Source organism: Notolepis coatsorum, assembly GCF_963971535.1.
Source record: "Notolepis coatsorum genome assembly, chromosome: 16".
NCBI classification, from domain to species: Eukaryota; Metazoa; Chordata; class Actinopteri; order Aulopiformes; family Paralepididae; genus Notolepis; species Notolepis coatsorum.
Genome location: NC_140180.1, coordinates 85,176,793 through 85,202,152, shown reverse-complemented (window position 1 = coordinate 85,202,152; position 25,360 = coordinate 85,176,793). Strand labels below are relative to the sequence as shown.

General features: G+C 47.5%; 1 protein-coding gene across 1 annotated transcript in view; it reads left to right on the top strand.

Moving 5' to 3' along the window:
• apbb2a (amyloid beta (A4) precursor protein-binding, family B, member 2a) overlaps positions 1–25,360 on the top strand; it is a gene marked incomplete at its 5' end in the record, with an annotated part of 147,599 nt that overhangs the window by 90,788 nt on the left and 31,451 nt on the right. Inside the window, one exon of the mRNA XM_084332112.1 lies at positions 24,963–25,077. Within this exon, the coding sequence (XP_084188238.1) occupies positions 24,963–25,077 (115 nt within the window). The remainder of the gene's footprint in view (positions 1–24,962; positions 25,078–25,360) is intronic.

Below are 25,360 nucleotides of genomic sequence, written 5' to 3'. Positions count from 1 at the left end.
GAGGACAAATGCTGTGTAGATCTCTCCCCCCTGGTCTTGGGCCCGCAAGTAGGCTACTGATCCGTATGCGACCTCTGAGGCGTCACTGAAGACGTGTAAGTCCATTTTACATGTCTCTGGCCTCACCGTGGGTGGGAAGTAGCTTCGGCGCATATTAATGCCTGGGAGTGAGTGGAGCTCCATCTCCCACTCTCGCCAGGTGGATGCAAGGTGTGCGGGGATGGGGTCGTCCCAGCCCTGGTCCTTGTCCCACAATGCTCGTACAATCATTTTTGCCCTGGTGGTGTACGGTAGAATACATCCTAGCGGGTCATATTGTCGGGCGAGTGTTGTGTACACACTCCGTCTGGTGGTCGGCGCCGCCGCCGGCCTTCCCTGCTCCGTAGTCAGGGGCTTGTGTCTGTAGTGAAGCGAATCTGTTTTGAATCGCCACACCAATCCCAGGGTCATCTCCTGGGCTTCTCCCGGGATTGTAGCCATCCAGGTCTCGCTGCTGGCTGCCTTGTCCTCGGAGGAGAGGCTGCGCAGTACTTGCGGATCGCTGCTGGCCCACTGCCTGAGATCAAAGCCGCCTTTGATCAATGAGGCGCGGAGTTTAATCAGGAGAGCCTCGGCTTCTTCCTGGGTTGAAAGGCTTTGTAGACAGTTGTCTACGTAGAAGCTGTTCTTTACGCTGTGTCGGACCTCTTCGTCCGCTGCTGGGTCCTCTGCTACATGTTTCTGTAGTGCAAATGTCGCACAGCAGGGGCTGCACGTCGTTCCGAAGGGGAGGACTTCCCATTGGTAGATGGCTGGGTGCTCATCTCCTGGCTTCTCTCTCCATAGGAACCCTAACAGGGGCTTGTCCGCCTCTACTAATCTCACCTGCAGGAACATTCCTTTAATGTCCCCGCTGATGGCCACCTTTTCCTGGCGGAAGCGGAGTAGAACGCCGATTAGGGAGGGGCCGAGTGTGGGACCGGGCAGTAACTCTTTATTCAGATTTTGGGATCCGATCTGGTAGCTGCAGTTAAATACTATGCGGTCTTTACCGTTGTGATGGACCTTGTGGTGGGGCACGTACCACGATTCAGTGGTCTGGTCAGCCTCTTTAATGTCCATCTTTGTGACGTGTCCCGCTGTGATGAGCTTCTCAATCTCAGCGCGGTATACACTCTCTTGGGCGGGGTTCTTGGCTAAGCGCCGCTCCGTGTTCAGCAGGTACCGTTCTGTGGCGTCTGTCTTGGCGTGGAAAGTAGGCATTCCTTCTCGCCGCAGGAGTGGCGTGGCGTATCTCAACACGCCGTTGACCGGGACTCTCTTGGTCCCTGTCTCGAGGAGGTGAATGGCGTAAATGTCATCTTTAGAGCGAATGTCTTTCTTTCCGTTCTTAAAGGGCATTTGTTCCAGGGTCCATAGCCGCTCTACGTGTTGCAGGAGTGCGGTTTCTCCCTCTGTGACTCGGGAGTGGAGACATCTAGTGGCTGTACTTCGGTTGAGAGATTTGGCGAGCGGGCCTTGGAGAGTCCATCCCAAACGGGTCTCGACTGCTGCAGGACAGCCTCGGGGTCCGGTATGAACCCGGTCTATCGGGACAATGAGGTCTGCATGGTCGGAGCCTATCAACAGGGTCGGCATAGCATTGTCTATGAGCGGGATCGGTAACTTGCGCAGATGTGCATATTTCTCCATCAGCTTGGCGACGGGGTATGTGTACCGCGACAGTCCTATTTCTTGGCTGGTGAAAGCGTCTGCAATCTGGTACCGTCGCTCAGGCTGGCCGCTTGCTGCGATAGAGAATGAGACATTCTCGCCCTTTATCGTCTTCAAATCTCGTCTTATTGTCCGAATTGTCATTTGGGTTTCGCTTCCCCGCAGCCCTAGCTGGGCCGCAGCGGAGGCGAGCAGCAGGGTCTTCTCTGACCCGTCATCGAGGACGGCGTAAGTGTCCAGGACTTTATTCTGGTAGCTTAGTGTCACACGCACTACTTTTAGGAGTACTCGGGCTCCACTGCTGCTGGCGGGATCGATGTACATGACGCTCGCTTTGCGGCTGGATGGTGCAGGTGAAGGGCGCCGTCTGTTACTGTCGTGAAGTATGTCCAGATGGGCTCCATCGCACTTGGTGCACCTTTTCTTTAAGCGGCATTCGGCTGCCATGTGTGAGCGCGCACAGCGAAAACAGCGCTTGTTGGACTTTATCCATTGACCTGCTTCCTCCGCGTTCAGCTTGGGGAAGGAGTCACATTGCGCTAGCCAGTGTTCTTTCTCACAGTAGGGGCACACTATCTTCCACTTCTCCGTTCTGGAGGGGGTACTGTGGCTCCTGCTGCTCGGTACTGACTCCGATTGGTGCATCACAGTCACCGATCTTCTTCCATCATTTAGTCGTCTGGTTCCTTCTCTGGAGCCAGGGGTGCTCCGTCCGAATGTATCTAGCCGTAGGCTGCTGACTTCTCTCGCCAGGAAGTCTGCTAGATCGAGGAGGTTCGGTTCGGGGCCATTCGGGTCTCTGTGGTCCCTCTGCCGCCTAAAGCGCTCCTGACGAGCGGGCGGCAGCTTCTCCAGAATCCTTTCCACATTTGAGTTGGCGTAAAGTTCATACTTCCCCTTCTCTCTTTGCGCTCCCAACATCCCTACCAGGGACTGCACTCTGATGGACAGGTCGTCCAGTGCTCGATTGTCTATTGCTGGGGGTAAGCGGTCGATGTGTCGGATCTCCTGGATCACGTAATCCCATATGCGCCCATACCTCTGGTCCAATGCTACCAGCGCTGCTGTGTATGGGGTGGTGGAAGTCGCGTAGGCGAGCGCTATATTATGTGCGCGGGGCACCTTTAAGTGCTGCAGTAGGATGGCGTATTTGTGGCGTTCATCCAATACATCCACCAACATGGTCTCCAGACACATGCGGAGTTCTGTATACTGGGCCCGGTTCTCTTGGGTGAAGTCGGGTACCATAGGCGTGCCAATGTATGACGCTGACTGTGGATACATCGGCGAGCGTTGGGGGAGAGGCCTCCTAGGCGAGTCTCCTCCCGCTCCTTGGTATGGGCTGGTACCGGCAGTGTACCATGGCCCGCTTGTCCAGGTGCTGTTCCTCGGTGCGGGTCGTGCGTCGTGCTCACCCGTGTATAGAGTCGGGGGTCTGTAGCGCAGCTCCGCGGGAGTATAGCCTGGGCTGTACCGGACCTCCTGGTCCGGTAGAGTACTGTGCTGTCTTCGGGCGTGGTTCTCCTCCTCTTCCTCTTCGTCTTCAGTTAGGTCATCCAGTGCTTGTAGTCTCTGGTTTAGCCTCTCCACAGGATATGCTGCTCCTTCCCGGTTGCTAGGTCTCGCTTGGACCGGTGGGGGGAGGTGGTCTGTGGGGGGTATAGACCTCGTCTGTTGGTCAAGTTCAGGGTTGTTTACTCGGCTAGGGGATGCCGCCCTGGAGGTGTGTCTAGATGAGTTCCTGGAGCCTCTGGCGGAGGGAGAGGGTGTTGCCCGTCTGATCAGCTGTTCTATTAGTTGCGACTGCTGTCTGTCGCGCTCTGCGTCCCGTAGAGCACCAGCAGCTGCTCGCTGGCTGTCTGCTCGGTCTCGGGCCACATTCTCTTCCATCTGAATGCGTCTTATTTCCAGGCGTATGTGCTCTTCTTCGCTCCGTTGCTGTAGCTGCAATCGATCGCGTTCACCCTGGAGTCTATCGCGTTCAGTAGAGGCTTTCAGGCTGACGAGGAATGCCTGCTGTAGGGTCCTCTCTGCCTCGCTGGGAGAAGGCGGTTGTATAGGGGAGCCTTCCCTCGGGGTACTCCTTGCGGAGCCTTGGAGCTCTATCTCCACGGTGCTCTCCCCGTCTTCTTCCGTGCCGAGTTCTCTCTCGGTAGCGTTGTATTCCTCCCGGGACTCATCGGGGACTACTTCTTCAGTACTGGCGGGGTGTGAAGTCATGTCTGGTTCCCACTGGTCCCCACCGTGAACTTGGTCAGTTACATTAGAGCCCGTAGGGGCCTCTATGGTCGGGGTAGTCTGGGCGTTGGGGTTAGACATACTTTTACTTTCTAGTTTTACCGCGTTTACTGTTAGTAGAAGACTAGGTTGTTGACTGACAGCGTAAGCCTCTAAGTACTGAGGGAGCCGTCGTTCGCGCTGCGGGCGTTGGTTAGGAGGATCGTTTCGTGGAGTGTTCATCATAGGCCATTTCAATATTAATAACACTATATTAATATTACACTAATTACCCTCCGGCTCGAAGGACCAATTTTAACTGAGGGGTACAATTCCCTGACTGTATTACTAGATATGATACTTACTACCACTACCTTTGTACTTAATATTCGGCCACCCAGTACACGGCATAAATATATTATCATGAACACTCTCATGTAGATGAAACGGATCCAACACAAATGTACGAATTAGAAACAGGTCTTTATTTCCTACACAGCGATGGTGTGTAGAATAAACACTTAATCACTTAATTACATTTATGAATTGAAATAGTATGCACTTTTATGGCAAGGAGTATTCGTCGGTATATCAATAGAAAATGTCCAATCTCTGAAGGCGCAGGTGGTAAATATACGACCTGGAATAGTTAAGGAATAACAGCAATGATACTTTAATGATTATAGGCTGGATACACTAGAGGGGGTTAATCCGGTCGCTTGTAAGCCGACAGGAGTAGGAGGGGGGGGGGGGGTAGAATCCAGCTGCCTCGTCCGGCCAAGGGTATCCCAGGTGAACCCACTGTAGTGCCGTTCAATGCGCCGGCGATCCTTGGACCACAGATGAAAGCAGGTGGACTCTTTGTGGGCCGGCTCTCTCCGGTCCACGGGGGAGAGACGTGAAGAGACCTCGTCTTGCAGAGCGTCTCCTCACCTTGCGTCCTCTCCAGGGGGGGGGGGTTCCAACACACGGCAGTGTCGGGGGTCTTTATCCATGGAATAATCAAAGTATCCAAAGCATAATCCGTGCCTGGGAAGGCGGGCTGTCGTCGGTAGAATAATCCGGTATACAGGTCCACTCGCTCGTCGGCTCTGGGGCTCCTCGGGTGCAGCTTCACATAGGGTCAACCACCCTGGGTAAGCAGCCAGTTCTCTGCCCGAAACGATGGGGTACTGACTACGGTAGTATTCTCACCGCACGAAGCACTATATATTAACAGACTATTATTAGCTTAATAGACTACGTCCAACTCGACGATATAGTGCCAAATATGACTATTCAAATATTAATATACACGATGTCTCAATACCGATGGTAGGCGAACTTGGCCTTACTCCCACACGTGGCGTCGCGGGGAGGCTTTACGTCTGTGACTCTATTGGAGGGTAAGAAACTGGACTGAAAAGAAAGTCCTACTTTAGTAGCGCAGTATATATACGCACTATGAACAAATAGTCCCATTAGTGGTGCGGTAGCCAAATTCCTACGCGGAACTAGGACTTGTTCGTACATGTCGAGCGGTACGTTTGAACTGGGTCTGAGGGGTATGGCAGCCTGGCACCAAGGTCTCGACCAATAGTAGAATGGAGACTATTATGGGATGTTCAGTAGGCTAGAATGGATATTCAATGCATATTGTACAAGGAATATACAAGGGATATCAGGGAATATTAGAGAATATACAAATACAATTAAATATATATATATAAATAAATATATATATTCGGTTTAATCTGGCCCTTCACAACAAACACATAACACCAACAAAACATGTTTTTAACAATGAGATCCCCATCTCCGATATGCATGTCAAAGTAAAGAGCCATGAAAAAAAGAAAACAACAAGAGGCGGTACAACAACCACTCGGGTCAACAATGAACGAGTCAACAAATAATAAGTTGACAGCATGAGATTCTTATCTCCGAGACAGAGCATCCGCCAGCACATTCCCGGATCCCTTCTTATGCCTTAATTCAAGGTTTTAATTTTGGACTATGAGCGCCCAACACATGAGGCACTGATTGTGGTTGTACATCCGGAAAAACGAGCAGAAAGAGCAGAGCCAAGGATAGGTAACAGGACTAGAACCTTATCACCTGGCTGGAAAGATCGAGAAACAGCTCTCTCGTCATAGTGCCGTTTCATAGTTCCCTGGGATGAAGAGAGCGCTTCTTTTGCGAGAGAGCACGCCTGATGCAGTCGCTCTCGAAACTGGCTAACAAAATCTAGAACATTAGTGGGTGTGCTGGCACCCTTTGACATGAACCGTTCTTTAAGAACTTTCAGAGGCCCTCTAACAGTGTGCCCGAAAATGAGCTCAGCAGGACTGAAACCAAGAGACTCCTGCATGGTCTCTCGCGCAGCAAATAGAACAAGGGGGACACCCTCATCCCAATCTTTCTCTGTGTCCAAGCAATATTTACGCAACATGGACTGTAATTACATAATGTCCGATGCCAACATTCTAGAGCCCCCTGAGTTTCAGGGTGGTAGGCACTGGACACTATATGTCGGGTGTGTGTGTGTGTGTGTGTGTGTGTGTGTGTGTGTGTGTGTGTGTGTGTGTGTGTGTGTGTGTGTGTGTGTGTGTGTGTGTGTGTGTGTGTGTGTGTGTGTGTGTGTGTGTGTGTGTGTGTGTGTGTGTGTGTGTGTGTGTGTGTGTGTGTGTGTGTGTGTGTGTGTGTGTGTGTGTGTGTGTGTGTGTGTGTGTGTGTGTGTGTGTGTGTGTGTGTGTGTGTGTGTGTGTGTGTGTGTGTGTGTGTGTGTGTGTGTGTGTGTGTGTGTGTGTGTGTGTGTGTGTGTGTGTGTGTGGAGGTGTGCTGTGTTGTAATGGAGCGTTCTGTTAAGCTCCTGCACCAAAATGACGAGTACACATATCTGAGAAGCTTCACACATACACATACACACATACACATACACATACATTCACATACACATGTACAAGCACACAGTTGACAGAGAGACCTAGTGATTGAGGTGAAGTGTCTCTATAGGGTTAAGGCTGAACTCAGCCTGGTGTTGTATGTATTAACAGTGCTCTCATCTGTCTCCTGTCCCTGTCTCTTCTCTTGTCCTCATGTCCTCTGTCTCTTCTCTTGTCCTCTGTCTCTTCTCTTGTCCTCATGTCCTCTGTCTCTTCTCTTGTCCTCTTGTCCTCTGTCTCTTCTCTTGTCCTCATGTCCTCTGTCTCTTCTCTTGTTGTTACAAAGGATCAGATTAAACCGAATATATATATTTATTGATTGATATATATTGCATAATATTTGTATATCGTTTGATATCCCTTTTATATTCCTTGTACATATACACGGAATATCCCTTTAGCCTAGTACAGACCATAATATTTCATTCTCCTATTGGACAGCGGTCCACAGGCGCCAAGGCCATGCCTCCAAAGTCAGGTTCAAAGTCACCGCCGGGGACATGCCTGGACATGAATGGTATTGCGCAAGGATATGAGACAGGAATACAGCTGGTACTAGTTTATTCATCTAAGCGTATAAATACGGCGCAGGTGAATACAGAAGTATGTTACCCAATAAGTTGAAGCCTCACCCACGATACTACGTGCGGTGAAGTATGGCCTGTTTGGCCCCAAATAGAGCATTGAGACCGCGTGCGAATTAATAACTGAAGTGTCAGAGTTTAGAGCTATACCGTCGAGTGCGACATATTCTATTAAGTCAGTAATAGTCTAATTGTGTATAGTGTATCGTGCGGCTAAAGTTCTACAGTGACCAGCATCACCAACGTTTTCCTCGTATCAGCTAGAGTGCTTATCCAGGCTGGGCTGCTTTCATGGCGCTTTCACCCGAGGAGCCCTAGACGAGGACCGTGTGGACATGTACACTGGATTATCTACCCGACGACTGCATAGCCCTTTACGGCTGGATTATATTTGCTTTTGGTCCTGTGATTAATGGAGCGGAGAATCGCCGACGCCCACACGTGTGTGGGATTTACCCTGTGAGGAGCCACGTCGAGTCTGCCCCTCAGAAGCCTGAGGCAGGCTAGCTTTCTTCCCTGTGGAGCTACAGGCTACGGAGAACAGCTGTATTCGTCTGTGGATCAAGATCTTATTGCACCGTCTCCCGTACTCGGAGTCTCCTTATCATCGTTGACCCTGACTCTATTACCGACAGATCCTCTACCCTTGCTGGCTTACAACCGGGGGGACCCTTCCAGTATCTCCCGCTATATTACTAGTGTACCATAGATATAATTCCCTAAGATTCAGGTTGTATAATTACCTCCTGCGTAACCAGAGAATGGACATTCGTTATTGATTTGCCTACGCACATTCCTTTGCCTTATAAGCGCATTCAAAGTGAAATAGAGAAGTATATTATGTACCTTTTGCTGCAATAAATACTTAATTACAACTTTGTGTGGAACCGATTTCATTGTGGGAAGTGTTCATCATTATATATATCATGTACTGTATGGCCAGTAATTAAAGTGCATAAGACGGTAGTGGTTTAATGATACCATACTTATCAATACAGTCAGGGAATTGTACCCCTCAGTTACAATTGGTCCTTCGAGCCGGAGGGTAACTAGCGTAATATTAATATAGTGGTATTAATATTGACATGGCCAATGATGAACACTCCACAAAACGGTTCTCCTAAAATAGATCGCCCGCAGCGTAGACGGCAGACACCTCAGTACTTAGAGGATTACGTTGCCAATATACTACCTAGCTTTCTACAGACGGTAAACGCGGAAAAAGTAGATAGTAAAATTATGTCCGACCCTATCGACCAGGCTACCCCGCCAATAGAGGCCCTAGTGGGTTCTAACGTAACTGACCAAGCTCACGGTGGAGACCAGGAGGGACCCGACATGACTTTACCCCCCGCCAAGACCGAAGAAGTAGTCCCCGGAGAGCTCCAGGATAAAGACAGCCCTCCAGGGATGGAACTCGACCCACTACAAGAAGAGGCGAGCACCCCGGAGATGGATCTCCTCGACTCGCCACAGGAGAACGGATCTCCAACGAGTACTACCAGGAGCGGATCACCTCAACCAGCGTCTTCCCCCAGCGAGGCGGACAAGATGCTGGCACAGGCCTTCCTCGCCAGCCTGGCAGCCTCAACAGAGCGCGATCGACTCCAAGCACAGACGCTTAGTGAGCGCGAACATTCTTCCATGGAAAGAGAACGCCTTCAAGCGCAGCAACGGAGCGACGAAGATCGTATACGTCTAGAGATTAGACGCCTTCAGACGGAAGAGAATATGGGAAGAGACCGGGCCGAAGCCCAGTGCGCCGCCGCCGAAGCCCAGCGCGCCGCTGCCGGTGCCCAAAGAGAAGCAGAGCGCGACCTCGCTCTCACCAAGCGCGAAGCCGAGCGCGACCGATTACAAGCGCAGATAATGGAGCAGCTGATCACCAGGGCAATACCCCCTCCCTCCGCACGGGGCTCCAGGGCCTCGTCAAGACAAGGGTCAAGGGCACCCTCCCCGACCCGATCAAGCGACCCTGAGCCCGACCACCAGAGAGAGCCTATACCCCCCTCCAAACCCCTTCCCCGTCCGGTCCAAGTGAGACCCAGCTACAAGGAAGAAACGGTCTACACCGCGGAGAGGCTAAATAGACGACTACAGGATCTAGATGACCTGCCAGAGGAAGAAGAAGAGGGAGAGGAGGAGAGTCAAGCCCAACAGCAGCACAGTACTCCACAGGACCAGGAGGTCCAGTACAGCCCAGGCTTTACCCCCGCGGCTCTGCGCTACAGACCCCCGACTCAATTCACGGGTGAGCTTGACGCACGACCAGCCCCGAGGAACAGCACCTGGATACGCGGGCCATGGTATCCAGCAGGTACCAGCCCACCAAGAGGCGTAAGAGGAGACTCGCCTAGGAGGCCTCTCTTCCAACGCTCACCGATGTGCCAGCCATCCATGGCATCATACATTGGCACACCGACGTTCCCGGACTTCACACACGAGAACAGAGCACAGTACACAGAGCTACGAATGTGCTTAGAGACAATGATGTCCGATGTAGCTGATGAACCGTACAAATATGCTATCCTACTGAAGCACCTCAAGGTGTCCCGAGCGCACAATATAGCGCTGGCCTATGCCACCTCTACTACCCCATACACCGCGGCTCTAGGAGCACTCGACCAAAGATATGGATGCATATGGGACTACGTAATACAAGAGATAAGGCATATTGACCGCCTACCCCCAGCCACAGACAATCGCTCACTAGATGACCTGTCTATCAAGGTACAATCCCTGGTAGGGATGCTGGGGGCGCAAAGAGAAAAGGGTATGCACGAACTGTACGCAAACTCTAATGTCGAGAGGATTTTAGAGAAGCTTCCGCCCGCCCGACAAGAGCGCTTCAGGCGGCAAAGAGACCACCGTGATCCTAACGGTCCCGAGCCATCCCTCCTAGACCTAGCCGACTTCCTGGCGAGAGAAGTCAACAGCCTACGGTTGGATACGTTCATGCGGAGCACACCAAGCTCCAGAGAGGGACCTAGGAGAGCAAACGATGGCCGCAGATTGGTGACCGTCATGCACCAATCAGAATCAGTACCGAGCAGCAAGAACCACAGTACCCCCTCGATGAAAGAGAAGTGGAAGATGGTGTGCCCGTACTGCGAAAAGGAACACTGGTTGTCACAATGTGACACGTTCAAGAAGATGACCGCCGACGAGGTGAGTCAATGGATAAAGTCCAACCGACGCTGTTACCGATGTGCGCGCAGTCACATGGCAGCCGATTGCCGCTTAAAGAAGAGGTGTAATCGGTGTGACGGAGCCCACCTAGATGTCCTACACGACAGTAACAGAAGAAAGCCTGCACCCTCAAGCAGCACAAAGGCAAGTGTTATGTACATTGACCCCGCCAGCAGCGGGGGCGCCCGGGTGCTCTTAAAGGTGGTCCGCGTAACACTGAGTTACCAAGACAAGGTCATGGACACTTACGCCGTCCTTGACGACGGGTCAGAGAAGACCCTTCTCCTCGCGTCCGCTGCGGCCCAGCTGGGGCTGCGGGGGAGCGAAAACCAGATGACGATTCGGACAATAAGAAGAGATCTAAAGACGATAAAGGGCGAGAATGTCTCCTTCACTATCGCAGCAAGCGGGCAGCCAGAGAGACGGTATAGGATTACTAACGCTTTCACCAGCCAAGAAATAGGCCTGTCGCAGTACACCTACCCCATTGCCAAGCTGATGGATAAATATGTGCACCTGCGTCAACTACCTATACCGCTCATAGACGGTGCCACCCCGACCCTGCTGATAGGCTCCGACCATGCAGACCTCCTCGTCCCGATGGAACGGGTCCACACAGGGCCCAGAGGCTGTCCTGCAGCAGTCGAGACCCGCCTAGGATGGACACTACAAGGCCCCCTCGCTAGGTCCCTTAACCGAACAGCAGCCACTAGCTGCCTCCACTCCAGAGTGACAGAAGAAGACACCACCCTCCTACAGCATGTCGAGAGGCTATGGACACTAGAGACAATGCCCTTTAAGAACGAAAAGAAAGACATTCGTTCCAAGGAAGACATTTACGCTATAGCCCTCCTCGAGCAGGGGACAAAGAGAGTCAAAGTCAACGGAGTGATGAGATACGCAACTCCACTCCTGAGGCGAGAGGGTATGCCTACCTTCCACGCCCCAAAAGAAGCGACGGAGCGGTATCTATTGAACACAGAGCGGCGCCTAGCCAGAGACCCCGCTCAAGAGACTGTGTACCGCGCTGAGATTAACAAGCTAATCACAGCGGGACACATAAAGAAAATTGACATTAAAGAGGCCGATCAGACGACCGAATCATGGTACGTGCCGCACCACAAAGTCCACCACAACGGCAAGGATCGTATTGTGTTCAACTGCAGCTACCAGATCGGATCACAAAATCTGAATAAAGAGCTCTTGCCCGGCCCAACACTAGGCCCCTCTCTACTAGGCGTGTTACTACGTTTCCGCCAAGACAAGGTGGCCATCAGCGGCGACATCAAAGGGATGTTCCTGCAGGTGAGACTAGTGGAGGAGGACAAGCCCCTGCTGCGGTTCCTATGGAGAGAGAGGATCGGGGACGAGCAACCAGCCATCTATCAATGGGAAGTCCTCCCTTTCGGAACCACATGCAGCCCATGCTGTGCTACGTTTGCACTGCAAAAACACGTCGCAGAGGACCCAGCAGCCGATGAAGAGGTCCGACAAAGTGTAGGAAATAGTTTCTACGTGGACAACTGTCTGCAAAGCGTCTCGACGCCAGAAGAAGCCGAGGCCCTTCTACTCAAGCTCCGCGCCTCCCTGATCAAAGGCGGCTTTGATCTCAGGCAGTGGGCCAGCAGCGACCCGCAAGTATTGCGCAGCCTCTCCCCCGAGGACAAGGCAGCAAGCAGCGAGACCTGGATGGCGACCATCCCAGGAGAAGCCCAAGAAATGACATTAGGACTAGTCTGGCGCTTCAAAACAGACTCGCTCCATTATAAACACACACCCCTGACCAAGGAGCAGGGAAGGTCGACTGCACTACCGACCACCAGACGGAGTGTATACAGAACACTCGCCAGACAATATGACCCGTTGGGATGTATTCTACCTTACACCACCAGGGCAAAGATGATTGTAAGAGCATTATGGGACAAGGACCAGGGCTGGGACGACCCCATACCCGAACACCTTGCCTCCACATGGAGAGAGTGGGAGACAGAACTCAGCTCACTCCTAGGTGTCAACATACGCCGCAGCTACTTCCCACCCACAGTGAGGCCGGAGACGTGCCAGATGGACCTGCACGTCTTCAGCGACGCCTCCGAAGAAGCCTACGGTTCGGTGGCCTACTTGCGTGCCCGAGAGGAGGGAGGAGAAATACATACTGCCTTCATCCTGGCTCGCTCAAGAATAGCCCCACGCAAGCAACAATCTATCCCGCTGTATGTAAAGAAAGGAAGAGGAACCGAGAAGTGGTGGGGTATTGTATTCAAATGCATGACCACCCGAGCGATGCATATAGAACTCCTTCCAACCATGAGCACAGACTCATTCCCTTTTTTTTTTTTTTTTTTTTTTTAATTTTTTTTATTATTGCAAAACAAAACTTATTAAAAGTCAGTACTCAACACACAATGTATAATTAAACTTTCAGTAAAGGTGGTTAAAATATATGCAAGTACAGAAACAGGATAAAACAAAAATAGTCAATAATAACATTTTAACCGTATACAGTGTATATCCAGCGAAGTTACAATTATATAAATGTTAGTATATAATATACCCCTAATACCTATTTTCTAAAACCCTACACACATATGCTCCAGCTCAAACCCCCCCCTCCCGGACCCCCTCTTGGATAGTGCCTCCATTATCCCTCACTCCTAACCAAACATCACCATTATAGGCTAGCTTTTATTCTCTCCACCACTTCTAACCACATTGACATTTTGGATTCATTGAGCCCCAGAATTCTTGCTGTAGATATTTCTTGATATATCACATCGAGATATGTAAGAAACCACACTTTCCGGCACATTTTTTCCGGTTGAAACCAACGTGATGCGATCAGTTTTTTAGCTACTGTGATACCCGATAAAACCAATCTTTTTAGTTGTGGATTCACTGCAAACTCAAAAACATCATTCAATAGCAATACCGCGGGGTGTACAGGTATATTCCAAAATACGAGTATTGATAATTGTTGGGACACATCTTTCCAGAATGCCTTAACTGGTGGGCAGTCCCAATACATGTGCATAAATGTTCCTTCGTCCCCATTTGTACATTGGGAGCATTTGGAGTCTTGTATAAGCCCCATTTTGCACAGCCTTATAGGAGTCAAGTATGTCCTGTGAATATAGTTCAGATTGATTTGTTGATGATCCGGGTTCCTTGATGTAAGTCGGACATTTGCCCAGGCTCCTTGCCAATCAAAGTCATTTTCCAGGTCTGGTATATCCCTCCTCCAGACATTGTCTAGTTGAAGGGTTTCATACGAGGACGTTAGTAATTGATAATAAAAACCTGATACAAAACCTCCCAATGTATCTCTTTCATAGAAAAATTTGTGGTATCTGTGGTGTTCAATTGGTATGTGTAATGGAACACCGTGAGATCTCATACAAAGTCGTAACTGTATGTAAAAAAGCCATGTGGACTCGGTAAGGTTAAACTTTATGCATATTTCGACATAACTACAGAGGCCCTTGTTATTAAAAATATCCCCTAATGAGTGTATGCCTCTTTCTTCCCATACAGGGAATCTTATAGGTCGTTTTCCCATTAAGAGAGCATTGTTATTGAATATGGGAGTGTGATTATGCCATACTTGAGGGTTAGGAAATTTCCTTTGTGTTTCCCGCCATGTCCTGATTGCATGGGTTATTATTGGGCCAAATTCTCGCTCACAATGCTTGATTGAAAGTTTAGTGTATGCTATGTCTTTCAATCTCTGTGGGGCTACTATGTTTTCTTCTAATTTTCTCCAAGATACCAAAGCCTCGGGGTCAAACCATATCTTCTTCAATGGTCTTAATGTGAAGGCATTAAAATATTGTAAAAAATCTGGGACTGCCATGCCACCGTCTGCTTTATTTCTCTGTGCGGTGGATCTTTTTATGCGAGGTGGTTTGTTATTCCAAATAAATTTGTATGTGGAGGTTTGTAATCTTTTCCAGTAGCCCTCTGGAGGAGGTAACGGAAGCATTGAGCTGAAGAAATTGATTCTTGGTAATACATCCATCTTAACTATTGATACCCTTGCCTGTACTGAGTTTTTAAGTTTTGCCCACCTGTCCAGGTCGTCCTTGATTTTGTTCTGTATTTTTGTGTAATTGTGCTTCACCGTTTGTCTTATGGTGGGAAATATTTCCACACCCAAGCATCTGAAATGTTTGACCATGGGTATCGCACCTGGGAGGGTTGTCTCTTTTTTTGCACTGGTGTTAAGAGGAAGAAAAGCCGACTTAGGCCAATTTATTTTAAATCCCGATAAATCACCAAAGTTCTCTATCAACTTGAGTATAAGCGGCAATGTGTTGTTGGGGTTTTGCATGAACAATATTACGTCGTCCGCATATAAACTAATTTTATGATGTGTGCCCTTGATTACTATTGGTTCTATGTGTTGGGATTGTCTTATAAATTGTGCTAAAGGTTCTAATGATAGATCGAATAGTCCGGGACTAAGAGGGCAACCTTGTCTGGCTGAGCGTGATACCGGAAAGATATCGGAGATGAATGTGCCTGTTGTAATCCTGGCCGATGGGTCCTTGTATAGTACTTTAATCATATCAATGAAACCTTTTCCTAACCCCATCCTTTCCAATACTGCCCATAGAAACGGCCATTCCAACCTGTCAAATGCTTTCATAGCATCCAGGGATAGTATCGCCTTAGGTGTGATGTCTTCTTTGTCTGTATCTAGTACGTACAGTATTCGCCTTATGTTATCATTGATCAGGCGACCTTTTATGAAGCCTGTTTGGTCCGGATGAACTAAAGACGTCATATGCTTTTGCAATCTGATGGCTAATATCTTAGAGTACAGTTTGACATCGGTTCCGAGGAGGCTTAAAGGACGGTAACTACCGCATTCAGTGGGGTCTTTGTCTTTTTTGTGAAGAACTGAAATGAGTGCGGTATTTTGGTGTTCAATGAAGCTTCCCTCTTTGACTGAGTATAAGATCATATTTAGTAATAAGGGTCCAAATATGTCCCAGCAAGAAATGTACATTTCTGATGGGATACCGTCAATTCCCGGAGCTTTGCCGTTTTTCATTCCGGATATGGCCTTCTTGAGTTCTTCTAATGTGATCGGTACTTCTAACTGTTTAGCGTCTTCATCCGTAAGTTTAGGGAGAGTAATTTGATTAAGATATGTGTCTAATTTGTCTTGATCAAAGGTCGTTTCTGAGTTATATAAATCGGAGTAGAATTCTTTGAATGTATCGTTTATTATTTTGGGTTCTGTTACTAGAGCTTGTTGTTTCCTAATGGCAGTTATATCTGCAAATTTTGCATTAATTCTTAGTCGCATGGCTAATAGGTGACTAGGTTTAGAACCTTGGAAGTACTGCTGTTGTCTAGTGCTGCGTATTTGCAATTCCGATTTTTGTCTGTACATTGCTTTGATCTCTGTCTTTAGAATGTTAACTTGGTTATCTAGTCTAGTAGAGTTGTTGTATTTTAAAGAATTAAAAAGCGTTGAGTAAAGCGTTTCCATTTCAGACAGTTTTGTGTTTTGATTTTTGCGCAATATGGAGGTAAATCTATCCGAGAAATCCTTGATCATATTCTTTACCGACATCCATAATATTCTGGGATCTTGCACCGAGTTAGCATTATCTTGTAGGAATACTGTGAGAGCTTCTTTAATTTGTGTAATGAATTCCTTGTTGTTAAGCAGCATCGAATTAAAACGCCATCTTGGGGCCCGGGTAGATAGTGTACCAAATGTTGCTTTCAGGATTAAGTAGCAGTGATCTGATAGCGCATTGGGTGTCATTTCCACTTCATATTTATCAAATATTCTCGGGGATGCAAAGACGTAATCAATTCTGGATAGTGTGTTGTGTCTCGCCGAACGACAGGAGTACTTGCGGGTCATGGGGTTAAGTGAACGCCATAAATCAGTTACTCCTGTTGATTTCGACCAATCTTTTAATGCTTTAGATGAATTATTTTGTTCGCTGGAGAAGGAAAGGTAAGTTTTGTCCATCCTTGGGTTCCAAATGGCATTAAAATCCGCACCTATTATATATGAGTACTCGGGATGGTTTAACATTTCTCCTGTTAGTGAAGTGAAGAAACCCACTTCGTACAAATTCGGGGCATATACCGCTGCCAATGCAATTTTCCTGTTATTGTGTATAATCCTAGCTATAGTTATGCGCCCCTCAGCATCCGACCATACCCCTTTCAATTCGATATTTAATTTGCGTCTGACGACTATGGCTACCCCTCTAGTTCTCGTAGCAAAAGAAGAGTGACTAATATTATGGTATATGTTATCCGCTAACGTATTTATGTCTCCCTCTAAAATGTGCGTTTCGCTTAATAGAGCCACATCCACATGTTCTTTTTTCATCAGTGTAAGCACGCTTTTGCGCTTGTGTTGTTTGTTTATCCCACCGGTGTTCCATACCATTATATTCAAACTAGCCATAGTCTATGCATGTTTTCGTGTAGTTTTTGGTAATGTTTCTGGAGTATGAAGCTACAATAGATGCACATCCAATTAATGAGGTCCCGTTGAGAGCTGAGCTTAAAAACATATATATATACAAATAAAAATCCCCTATTTTCCCCTCACCCAGAAAGTCGAACATGCCTGTGTTCCAAGAACACATCCTCCGCGATTGACTTTCTCCCATGGTCCACCGGATTGCCCAAACTGAGCATTGTAATCCTAATTTTCCTATGCACATTGCCATAGGATCTAACATTTCCATTCTATTGCAATAGAATGTCGCTTTTGGTCTTGCACCTTCCCTTACTGTAATGAAGTATTGTGATAAATAACCTAAAGATAAAAATAAAAAATAAAATAAAAAAAAGAGAATAAACCTTTATCGACATATTCCTTTGAACCCTCCACCAACGTGTGGGGAAAAAAAAAAAGGAAAAGATTGTAGAGCAATATTGACACCTTAATGTGAAGAACATTGGAAAAGAATAATGTAAGTTAAAATATATTTAAAAAATATAGAGTAATATTGACACCTTAATGTGAAGAACATTGGAAAAGAACAATGTAAGTTAAAATATATTTAAAGAATATAGAGTAATGAGAAGAAAAAATTAAATAAAATAAAAATCAATGGAAAGATATAGATAAGGAATAAGAGATAAATAATTATCAACGTGGAGAAGCCACTAGAACCGATTTAACTGATTAGATAAGATAGAAAAGCAGCGCCTTTTAGCGCTTCAATGTGCCTTTAATGGAGTGATTACTTAAATTGTTAGAATAACCTTGCTGTGCTCATACGTTTATGTGTGGTTAATTTTAAAGTATTATTAAGGACTGATTGCACTTCATTTAATTTATTATCTGCTATGTGTATGCACACCGAATGTTATTGTTATAGTTGTATGCTTCGTTGTCATGGTGCCTTATATTCTAGAAGGTTGTAGAATATACTAGTGCCTAGACTATTTTACATTCCAGAATGATCTAAGAGAGCCAGGGCATTTGAGCGATAAACCCAGAATATTCCAGATAGATCTTTTTGCATTGATATTTATTTGTCCCCTCAGAGACCAGAGACTGAAATTATAATGTATTATGAATCGTATTATACACAGTACACTTTGTTATAGACGACTTGCATATCGTTTGCTACTTTGATGAGCACAACAATGTCATTCCAACACTGGTGGAATGACCTCATTGATGAACACAATAAAGTCATTCCAACACTGGTATATATTTAGAGAGAGGCTTAACTGATTCCGGCATTTTCGTCATGCTTTGGGTTATTTGCTGCATTTTGATTCAGGAAATCCTCAGCTTCAAAGGGTGTAAATGGACCTGACCTGCGGCCGTTATTGCCCAAGAATGATAACAGCGCCGGATATGCTAGCCTTGGCTTGTAGCCGGCTTTGTACAGCTTTTGCATCACATCTTTGTATGGTTGACGTCGGATGATGGCCTCTCTGCTCAAATCTTCGTAGATAAATATTGGTTTATCACCATACTTCAGCTTCCCACGTTGGTTGCGAGCATATTTGATGATGTCATCCCTTGTTGTAGTTTTCCGCAGAGTGACAATGATGACTCTCGGCCCGTTGATACTTTGCCCCTGGGGACCAATTCTGTAAACTTGTTCCACTTCTGGCACTTTGTTTGGATCGGAGTTTTCCAAAATCGTTGATAACTCTTTTGGAAAGTTGATGTCTTCGCAGTTCACTGCTTCATCAAGCCCCACAATGCGGATGTTATTCCGCCTGTGGTAACGATGGGTTTCTAGTTGCCTCTCCATCACTTCGTTTTTAAGCAATTTTATTTCCCTCCGATATTCCTCTTTAGCTCTTTCCATCTCTTCTCCCATCTCTGTCAAGCTACCTTCGTTCGCTTTGACTGCTTTTGTGTTTTCTGTCACCGAAATCTCCACTGTCGTGATTCGCACGGACTGCAAAACGACCGCTCTCATAACCTCTTCGAATTTAGTATCAATGTGTTTAGCGTGTGCGACCAAGTGTTCTTCTACGTGTGCTTTGAAAGCGACCATCTGTTCTTCTACGTGTGCTTTGAAAGCGACCATCTGTTCTTTGATCAGGATAGTCAGAGAGTTGAAGTCGGGCTGTGCAACTGAACTGCTTGTGTCAGTTGATGTTGTTGGAGCAGTGAGGGATCCGATGGATGATTTTGCTATTATCTTCTCAAAATCGCCTGCTTTTTCCTTCACGGTATTTTTTTCTGATGTTCCTGTTATGTTGTCATCTGTTGTCTCCCTCTCGGGGACAATTGTCTTTGGTCCCTGTGTATTCTCCTCTATATTCCCCGCGCCGGGGCTCACCAACGGATCTGCCACAGCGTCGCCTGTCATTGTCTTTGACCGAGTTTCAATCTGCGCCGTTAGCTTTGCCGTTTCTTGTTTCTTTCCCGTCTTTTCCTTATCCCTAACCATGTTGTCTTTTGATATAGTTAGTAGAAGGTCTTATCAATACATACGATGTGGTCTAGTCTCTTTTGGTACTGTCCAAATAAGGTTTTTAAACGAAATTAACGATAACGGGAGCGGAGCTATAACCAATTGCGTGCGCACAGACTCATTCCTTATGGCCTTCCGAAGATTCACATCGCGGAAAGGCAAACCGTCTATATTATTGTCTGATCACGGGACAAACTTCAAAGGCGGAGAAAGAGAGCTGAGAGAGAGCTTCCAAGCTATGGGCCCAGAACTTAAGACCCACCTCGCTCCATCCCAGATTGACTTCCAGTTTAATCCCCCGAATGCACCTCACTTCGGTGGAACTTGGGAACGAGAAGTACGTTAAATAAAGACAGCCCTGTACGCCGTGCTTGGGGCCCAGACCGTGGCGGAAGAAGTCCTAATGACAGTCCTCACGGAGATCGAGGGAGTATTGAACTCAAAGCCCCTCGGTTACGTCTCAAGTGATGTAGCAGATGTCGACCCAGTCACCCCCAACACACTCTTGATGGGGCGGCTGGACCCCGCGCTACCACAGACAATGTACAGGCCTGAAGAAGCGAACGGCCGAAGAATGTGGAGGTACAGTCAAGTATTGGCTGACAAGTTTTGGAACAGCTTCCTACTCCACTATCTACCGTCTCTACAGACCCGCCAGAAATGGGTGAAAGAGAGAGACAATTTGACAGAAGGAACAGTCGTCATGATTATCGACCAGTCACTACCCCGAGCTATGTGGCCGGCTGGCCGCGTAAGCAAAGTGATCACCGGTGCCGACGGAAAGGTCCGAGCAGCCGAAGTGCTCGTCCAAGGGCGGATCTACACCCTGACCCGTGGCGAGGCGAATAGAGTTGCCAAGGCTCCCCGAGACTATTGATGACGACCATGACCCCATGACTTTGTGAACTGCCCTACCCCTCACAACAGACATTGAGTAGTGGACAGTGCGGTTAATCTGTCTCTGCTTAGCTAATTAGGTGGGACTAATTAGGAGGCGGCTGTTACAAAGGATCAGATTAAACCGAATATATATATTTATTGATTGATATATATTGCATAATATTTGTATATCGTTTGATATCCCTTGTATATTCCTTGTACATATACACGGAATATCCCTTTAGCCTAGTACAGACCATAATATTTCATTCTCCTATTGGACAGCGGTCCACAGGCGCCAAGGCCATGCCTCCAAAGTCAGGTTCAAAGTCACCGCCGGGGACATGCCTGGACATGAATGGTATTGCGCAAGGATATGAGACAGGAATAAAGCTGGTACTAGTTTATTCATCTAAGCGTATAAATACGGCGCAGGTGAATACAGAAGTATGTTACCCAATAAGTTGAAGCCTCACCCACGATACTACGTGCGGTGAAGTATGGCCTGTTTGGCCCCAAATAGAGCATTGAGACCGCGTGCGAATTAATAACTGAAGTGTCAGAGTTTAGCGCTATACCGTCGAGTGCGACATATTCTATTAAGTCAGTAATAGTCTAATTGTGTATAGTGTATCGTGCGACTAAAGTTCTACAGTGACCAGCATCACCAACGTTTTCCTCGTATCAGCTAGAGTGCTTATCCAGGCTGGGCTGCTTTCATGGCGCTTTCACCCGAGGAGCCCTAGACGAGGACCGTGTGGACATGTACACTGGATTATCTACCCGACGACTGCATAGCCCTTTACGGCTGGATTATATTTGCTTTTGGTCCTGTGATTAATGGAGCGGAGAATCGCCGACGCCCACACGTGTGTGGGATTTACCCTGTGAGGAGCCACGTCGAGTCTGCCCCTCAGAAGCCTGAGGCAGGCTAGCTTTCTTCCCTGTGGAGCTACAGGCTACGGAGAACAGCTGTATTCGTCTGTGGATCAAGATCTTATTGCACCGTCTCCCGTACTCGGAGTCTCCTTATCATCGTTGACCCAGACTCTATTACCGACAGATCCTCTACCCTTGCTGGCTTACAACCGGGGGGACCCTTCCAGTATCTCCCGCTATATTACTAGTGTACCATAGATATAATTCCCTAAGATTCAGGTTGTATAATTACCTCCTGCGTAACCAGAGAATGGACATTCGTTATTGATTTGCCTACGCACATTCCTTTGCCTTATAAGCGCATTCAAAGTGAAATAGAGAAGTATATTATGTACCTTTTGCTGCAATAAATACTTAATTACAACTTTGTGTGGAACCGATTTCATTGTGGGAAGTGTTCATCATTATATATATCATGTACTGTATGGCCAGTAATTAAAGTGCATAAGACGGTAGTGGTTTAATGATACCATACTTATCAATACAGTCAGGGAATTGTACCCCTCAGTTACACTTGTCCTCTGTCTCTTCTCTTGTCCTCATGTCCTCTGTCTCTTCTCTTGTCCTCATGTACTCTGTCTCTTCTCTCGTCCTCATGTCCTCTTTCTCTTATATTGTCCTCATGTCCTCTGTCTCTTCTCTTGTCCTCATGTCCTCTGTATCTTCTCTTGTCCTCATGTCCTCTGTCTCTTCTCTCGTCCTCTGTCTCTTCTCTTGTCCTCCTGTCCTCTGTCTCTTCTCTTGTCCTCATGTCCTCTTTCTCTTCTCTCGTCCTCATGTTATCTGTCTCTTCTCTTGTCCTCATGTCCTCTGTCTCTTCTCTTATCCTCCTGTCCTCTGTATCTTCTCTTGTCCTCATGTCCTCTGTCTCTTCTCTTGTCCTCATGTCCTCTGTCTCTTCTCTTGTTCTCATGTCCTCTGTCTCTTCTCTTGTCCTCATGTTATCTGTCTCTTCTCTTCCTGTCTTTCTGTCTTTTGTTCTTTATTGTTCTCTGTTTGTCGTTACTCATTTCCCTACTGACTTCCTTATCCTTCTTCGCTTCTTTCCTTTCTTCCTTCCGTCTGCTTGCCTGGACCCAGAGAGAGGTAAATGCTTGTTGTGTGTATTTGTGTGTATGTGTATGTATATGTGTGAACGTTTTTTTGTTTGTACATGTGTATGTGTATGTGTATATGTATGTGTATATGTATGTGTGTATATGTGTGTATGTATGTATGTAGAGCATGTGTATGTATATGTGTGTATGTTAATGTGTGGGTTTTTGTATGTATTTGTGTATGTGTGTGTGTGTGTGTGTTTGTATTGTGTATGTGTGTATGAGTGTATGTGTGTGTGTGTGTGTGTGTGTGTGTGTATGTGTATGTGTATGTATGTATGTGTGTATGTGTGTGTATATTTGTGTATGAGTGTGTGTGTGTGTGTGTGTCTGCGCGCGCGCGTGTGTGTGTGTGTGTGTGTGTGTCTGCATGAGTGTGTGTGTGTGTGTGTATTTTTCAGTAATGCACACCTGTCACTCCAACCATCAGACCTGGTCGTCACGGCAACGAGGCCCCGCAGCCACTGCTGCTCTTTGAAGAAAAGGTCTAAATCACTTTTAGATATTAAATCACAGAGAAACAGACAGGCTACCGGCTGCAGGGTGTTTACTATCAAACACTAGAGACTATAGACTCATGCCAGAAGCAGAGACACTGAGACCAAGGACACTGCTATAGAGAAATACTGCTGATGTGTCCCTGAACCACACACACACACACACACACACACACACACACACACACACACACATACACACACACATACACACACACAGACACACACACACACACACACACACACACACACACACACACACACACACACACACACACACACACACACACACAGACACACACACACACACACACACACACACACACACACACACACACACAGACACACACACCATCCCACTTGTGGCCACAGGACAGGAGGAGAGAGCCTTATTGACCCACAGTGTGAGAACATAATTAAACAGGGGAGACAGAGCAGGTAATGAGTCATGAACATAGTGGTAAACACCATGATTCACCCAGGACTCACCCTGCTACTCCATGTGTGTGTGTGTGTGTGTGTGTGTGTACAGTATATTGGTTTGTGTGTGTTTGTGTGTGTGTGTGTGTGTGTGCGCGTGTGTGTGTGTAGTGTATCGGTGTGTGTGTTTCCGTGTTCCATCTCCATTGTCAGTGTAAAGTTGTTGTTTTTTTCTCTGTGGAGTCTCTCACCTATGCCCTCTCCTCTCCTCCCCTCTCCTCCTCTGTTCTCCTCTCCTCCTCTCCCCCTCTCTTCCCCTCCCCTCTCCTCTCATCCCCTCTCATCTATTCTCTTCCCCTTTCCTCTCCTCCCCGCTCTTCTCTTATCTCCTCTCCTCCCCTCCCCTCTCATCTCTTTCCTCTTCCCCTCTCCTCTCCTCTCCTCCCCTGTCATCTCTTTTCTCTTCCCCTCTCCTCTCCTCTCCTTCCCTCTCTTCTCTTATCTCCTCTTCTCTCTTCTCTTCTCCTCTCATCTCCTCTCCTCCCCACCCCCTCTCCTCTCTTCCCCTCTCCTCTTCTCTCCTCCCCTCTCTTCTCTCCTCTCCTCCCCTCTTCTTCTCTTCTCCTCGTCCTCTCCTCCCCATCCCCTCCCTCTCCTCTCTCCTCTCCTCCCCTCTCCTCTTGTCTCCTCTCCTCTGCTGTGTGGCACCAGCACTCTGAAGCTCTCAGCATGCTGTATCACATCTGCCTTCGTGTGTGTGTGTGTGTGTGTGTGTGTGTGTGTGTGTGTGTGTGTGTGTGTGTGTGTGTGTGTGTGTGTGTGTGTGTGTGTGTGTGTGTGTGTGTGTGTGTGTGTGTGTGTGTGTGTGTGTGTGTGTGTGTGTGTGTGTGTGTGTGTGTGTGTGTGTGTGTGTGTGTGTGTGTGTGTGTGTGTGTGTGTGTGTGTGTGTAGGTGTGTGTGTGTGTGTGTGTGTGTGTCAGGTTCATCATCCATGTGTGTGTGTAACTTTGGTTGCCATTGTCAATTTGGGCACGAATGTATCAGAATAACCCACAATGTACAAGTGCACTGATAATATTTGTGTCCTTTAAACATTGTCTTTATGTGGACATAAATAAAGATTCTAAATGTGAGTGTGTGTGAGTGTGTGTGTGTCACTCCCAGCCACAGTGACAGGCAACAGGGTCTAGTGACAGACAGACTATGCTCAGTGTGTCTCTGGAAGGCAGAAAGCTCCATGCCACAGCGCCCTCTATTTATATTACAACACAATGTCTTGTGGTATTAATGTAACATATGTATTCCCTGCGCCAGGGGCCTTCAAGAGTGAACGGTTATGCTGTCTTAGTATTGTACCCTATAATCCATTAGAGCCTCTACAGTCTACACTACGCAGGTCCATCAATATAACCACAATGTGTGTTCTATATACTGTACATACTGCATTACAAATTATGATGATTCATATGTGTGTGTGTGTGTGTGTGTGTGTGTGTGTGTGTGTGTGTGTGTGTGTGTGTGTGTGTGTGTGTGTGTGTGTGTGTGTGTGTGTGTGTGTGTGTGTGTGCGTGCGTGTGTTCTCTCCACGTTTCAGGGACTTTGCCTACGTGGCGAGAGACAAAAACACGCGGGTCCTGAAGTGCCATGTGTTTCGATGTGACAGCCCTGCTGAAGCCATAGCCACCAGTCTCCACCAGATCTGCTCCAAGGTGAGTTACATCCTCTGAACAGCTCCTCTGAACAGCTCCTCTGAACAGCTCCTCTGAACCGCTCCTCTGAACAGCTCCTCTGAACCGCTCCTCTGAACAGCTCCTCTGAACAGCTCCTCTGAACCGCTCCTCTGAACCGCTCCTCTGAACAGCTCCTCTGAACCGCTCCTCTGAACAGCTCCTCTGAACCGCTCCTCTGAATAAGAGTTTTCTTTTGTCAGATTTTAGTTTCATTGATTTCATTCAGTCAATTACTCACTGACTAAAGTGTCATATTGTTTTA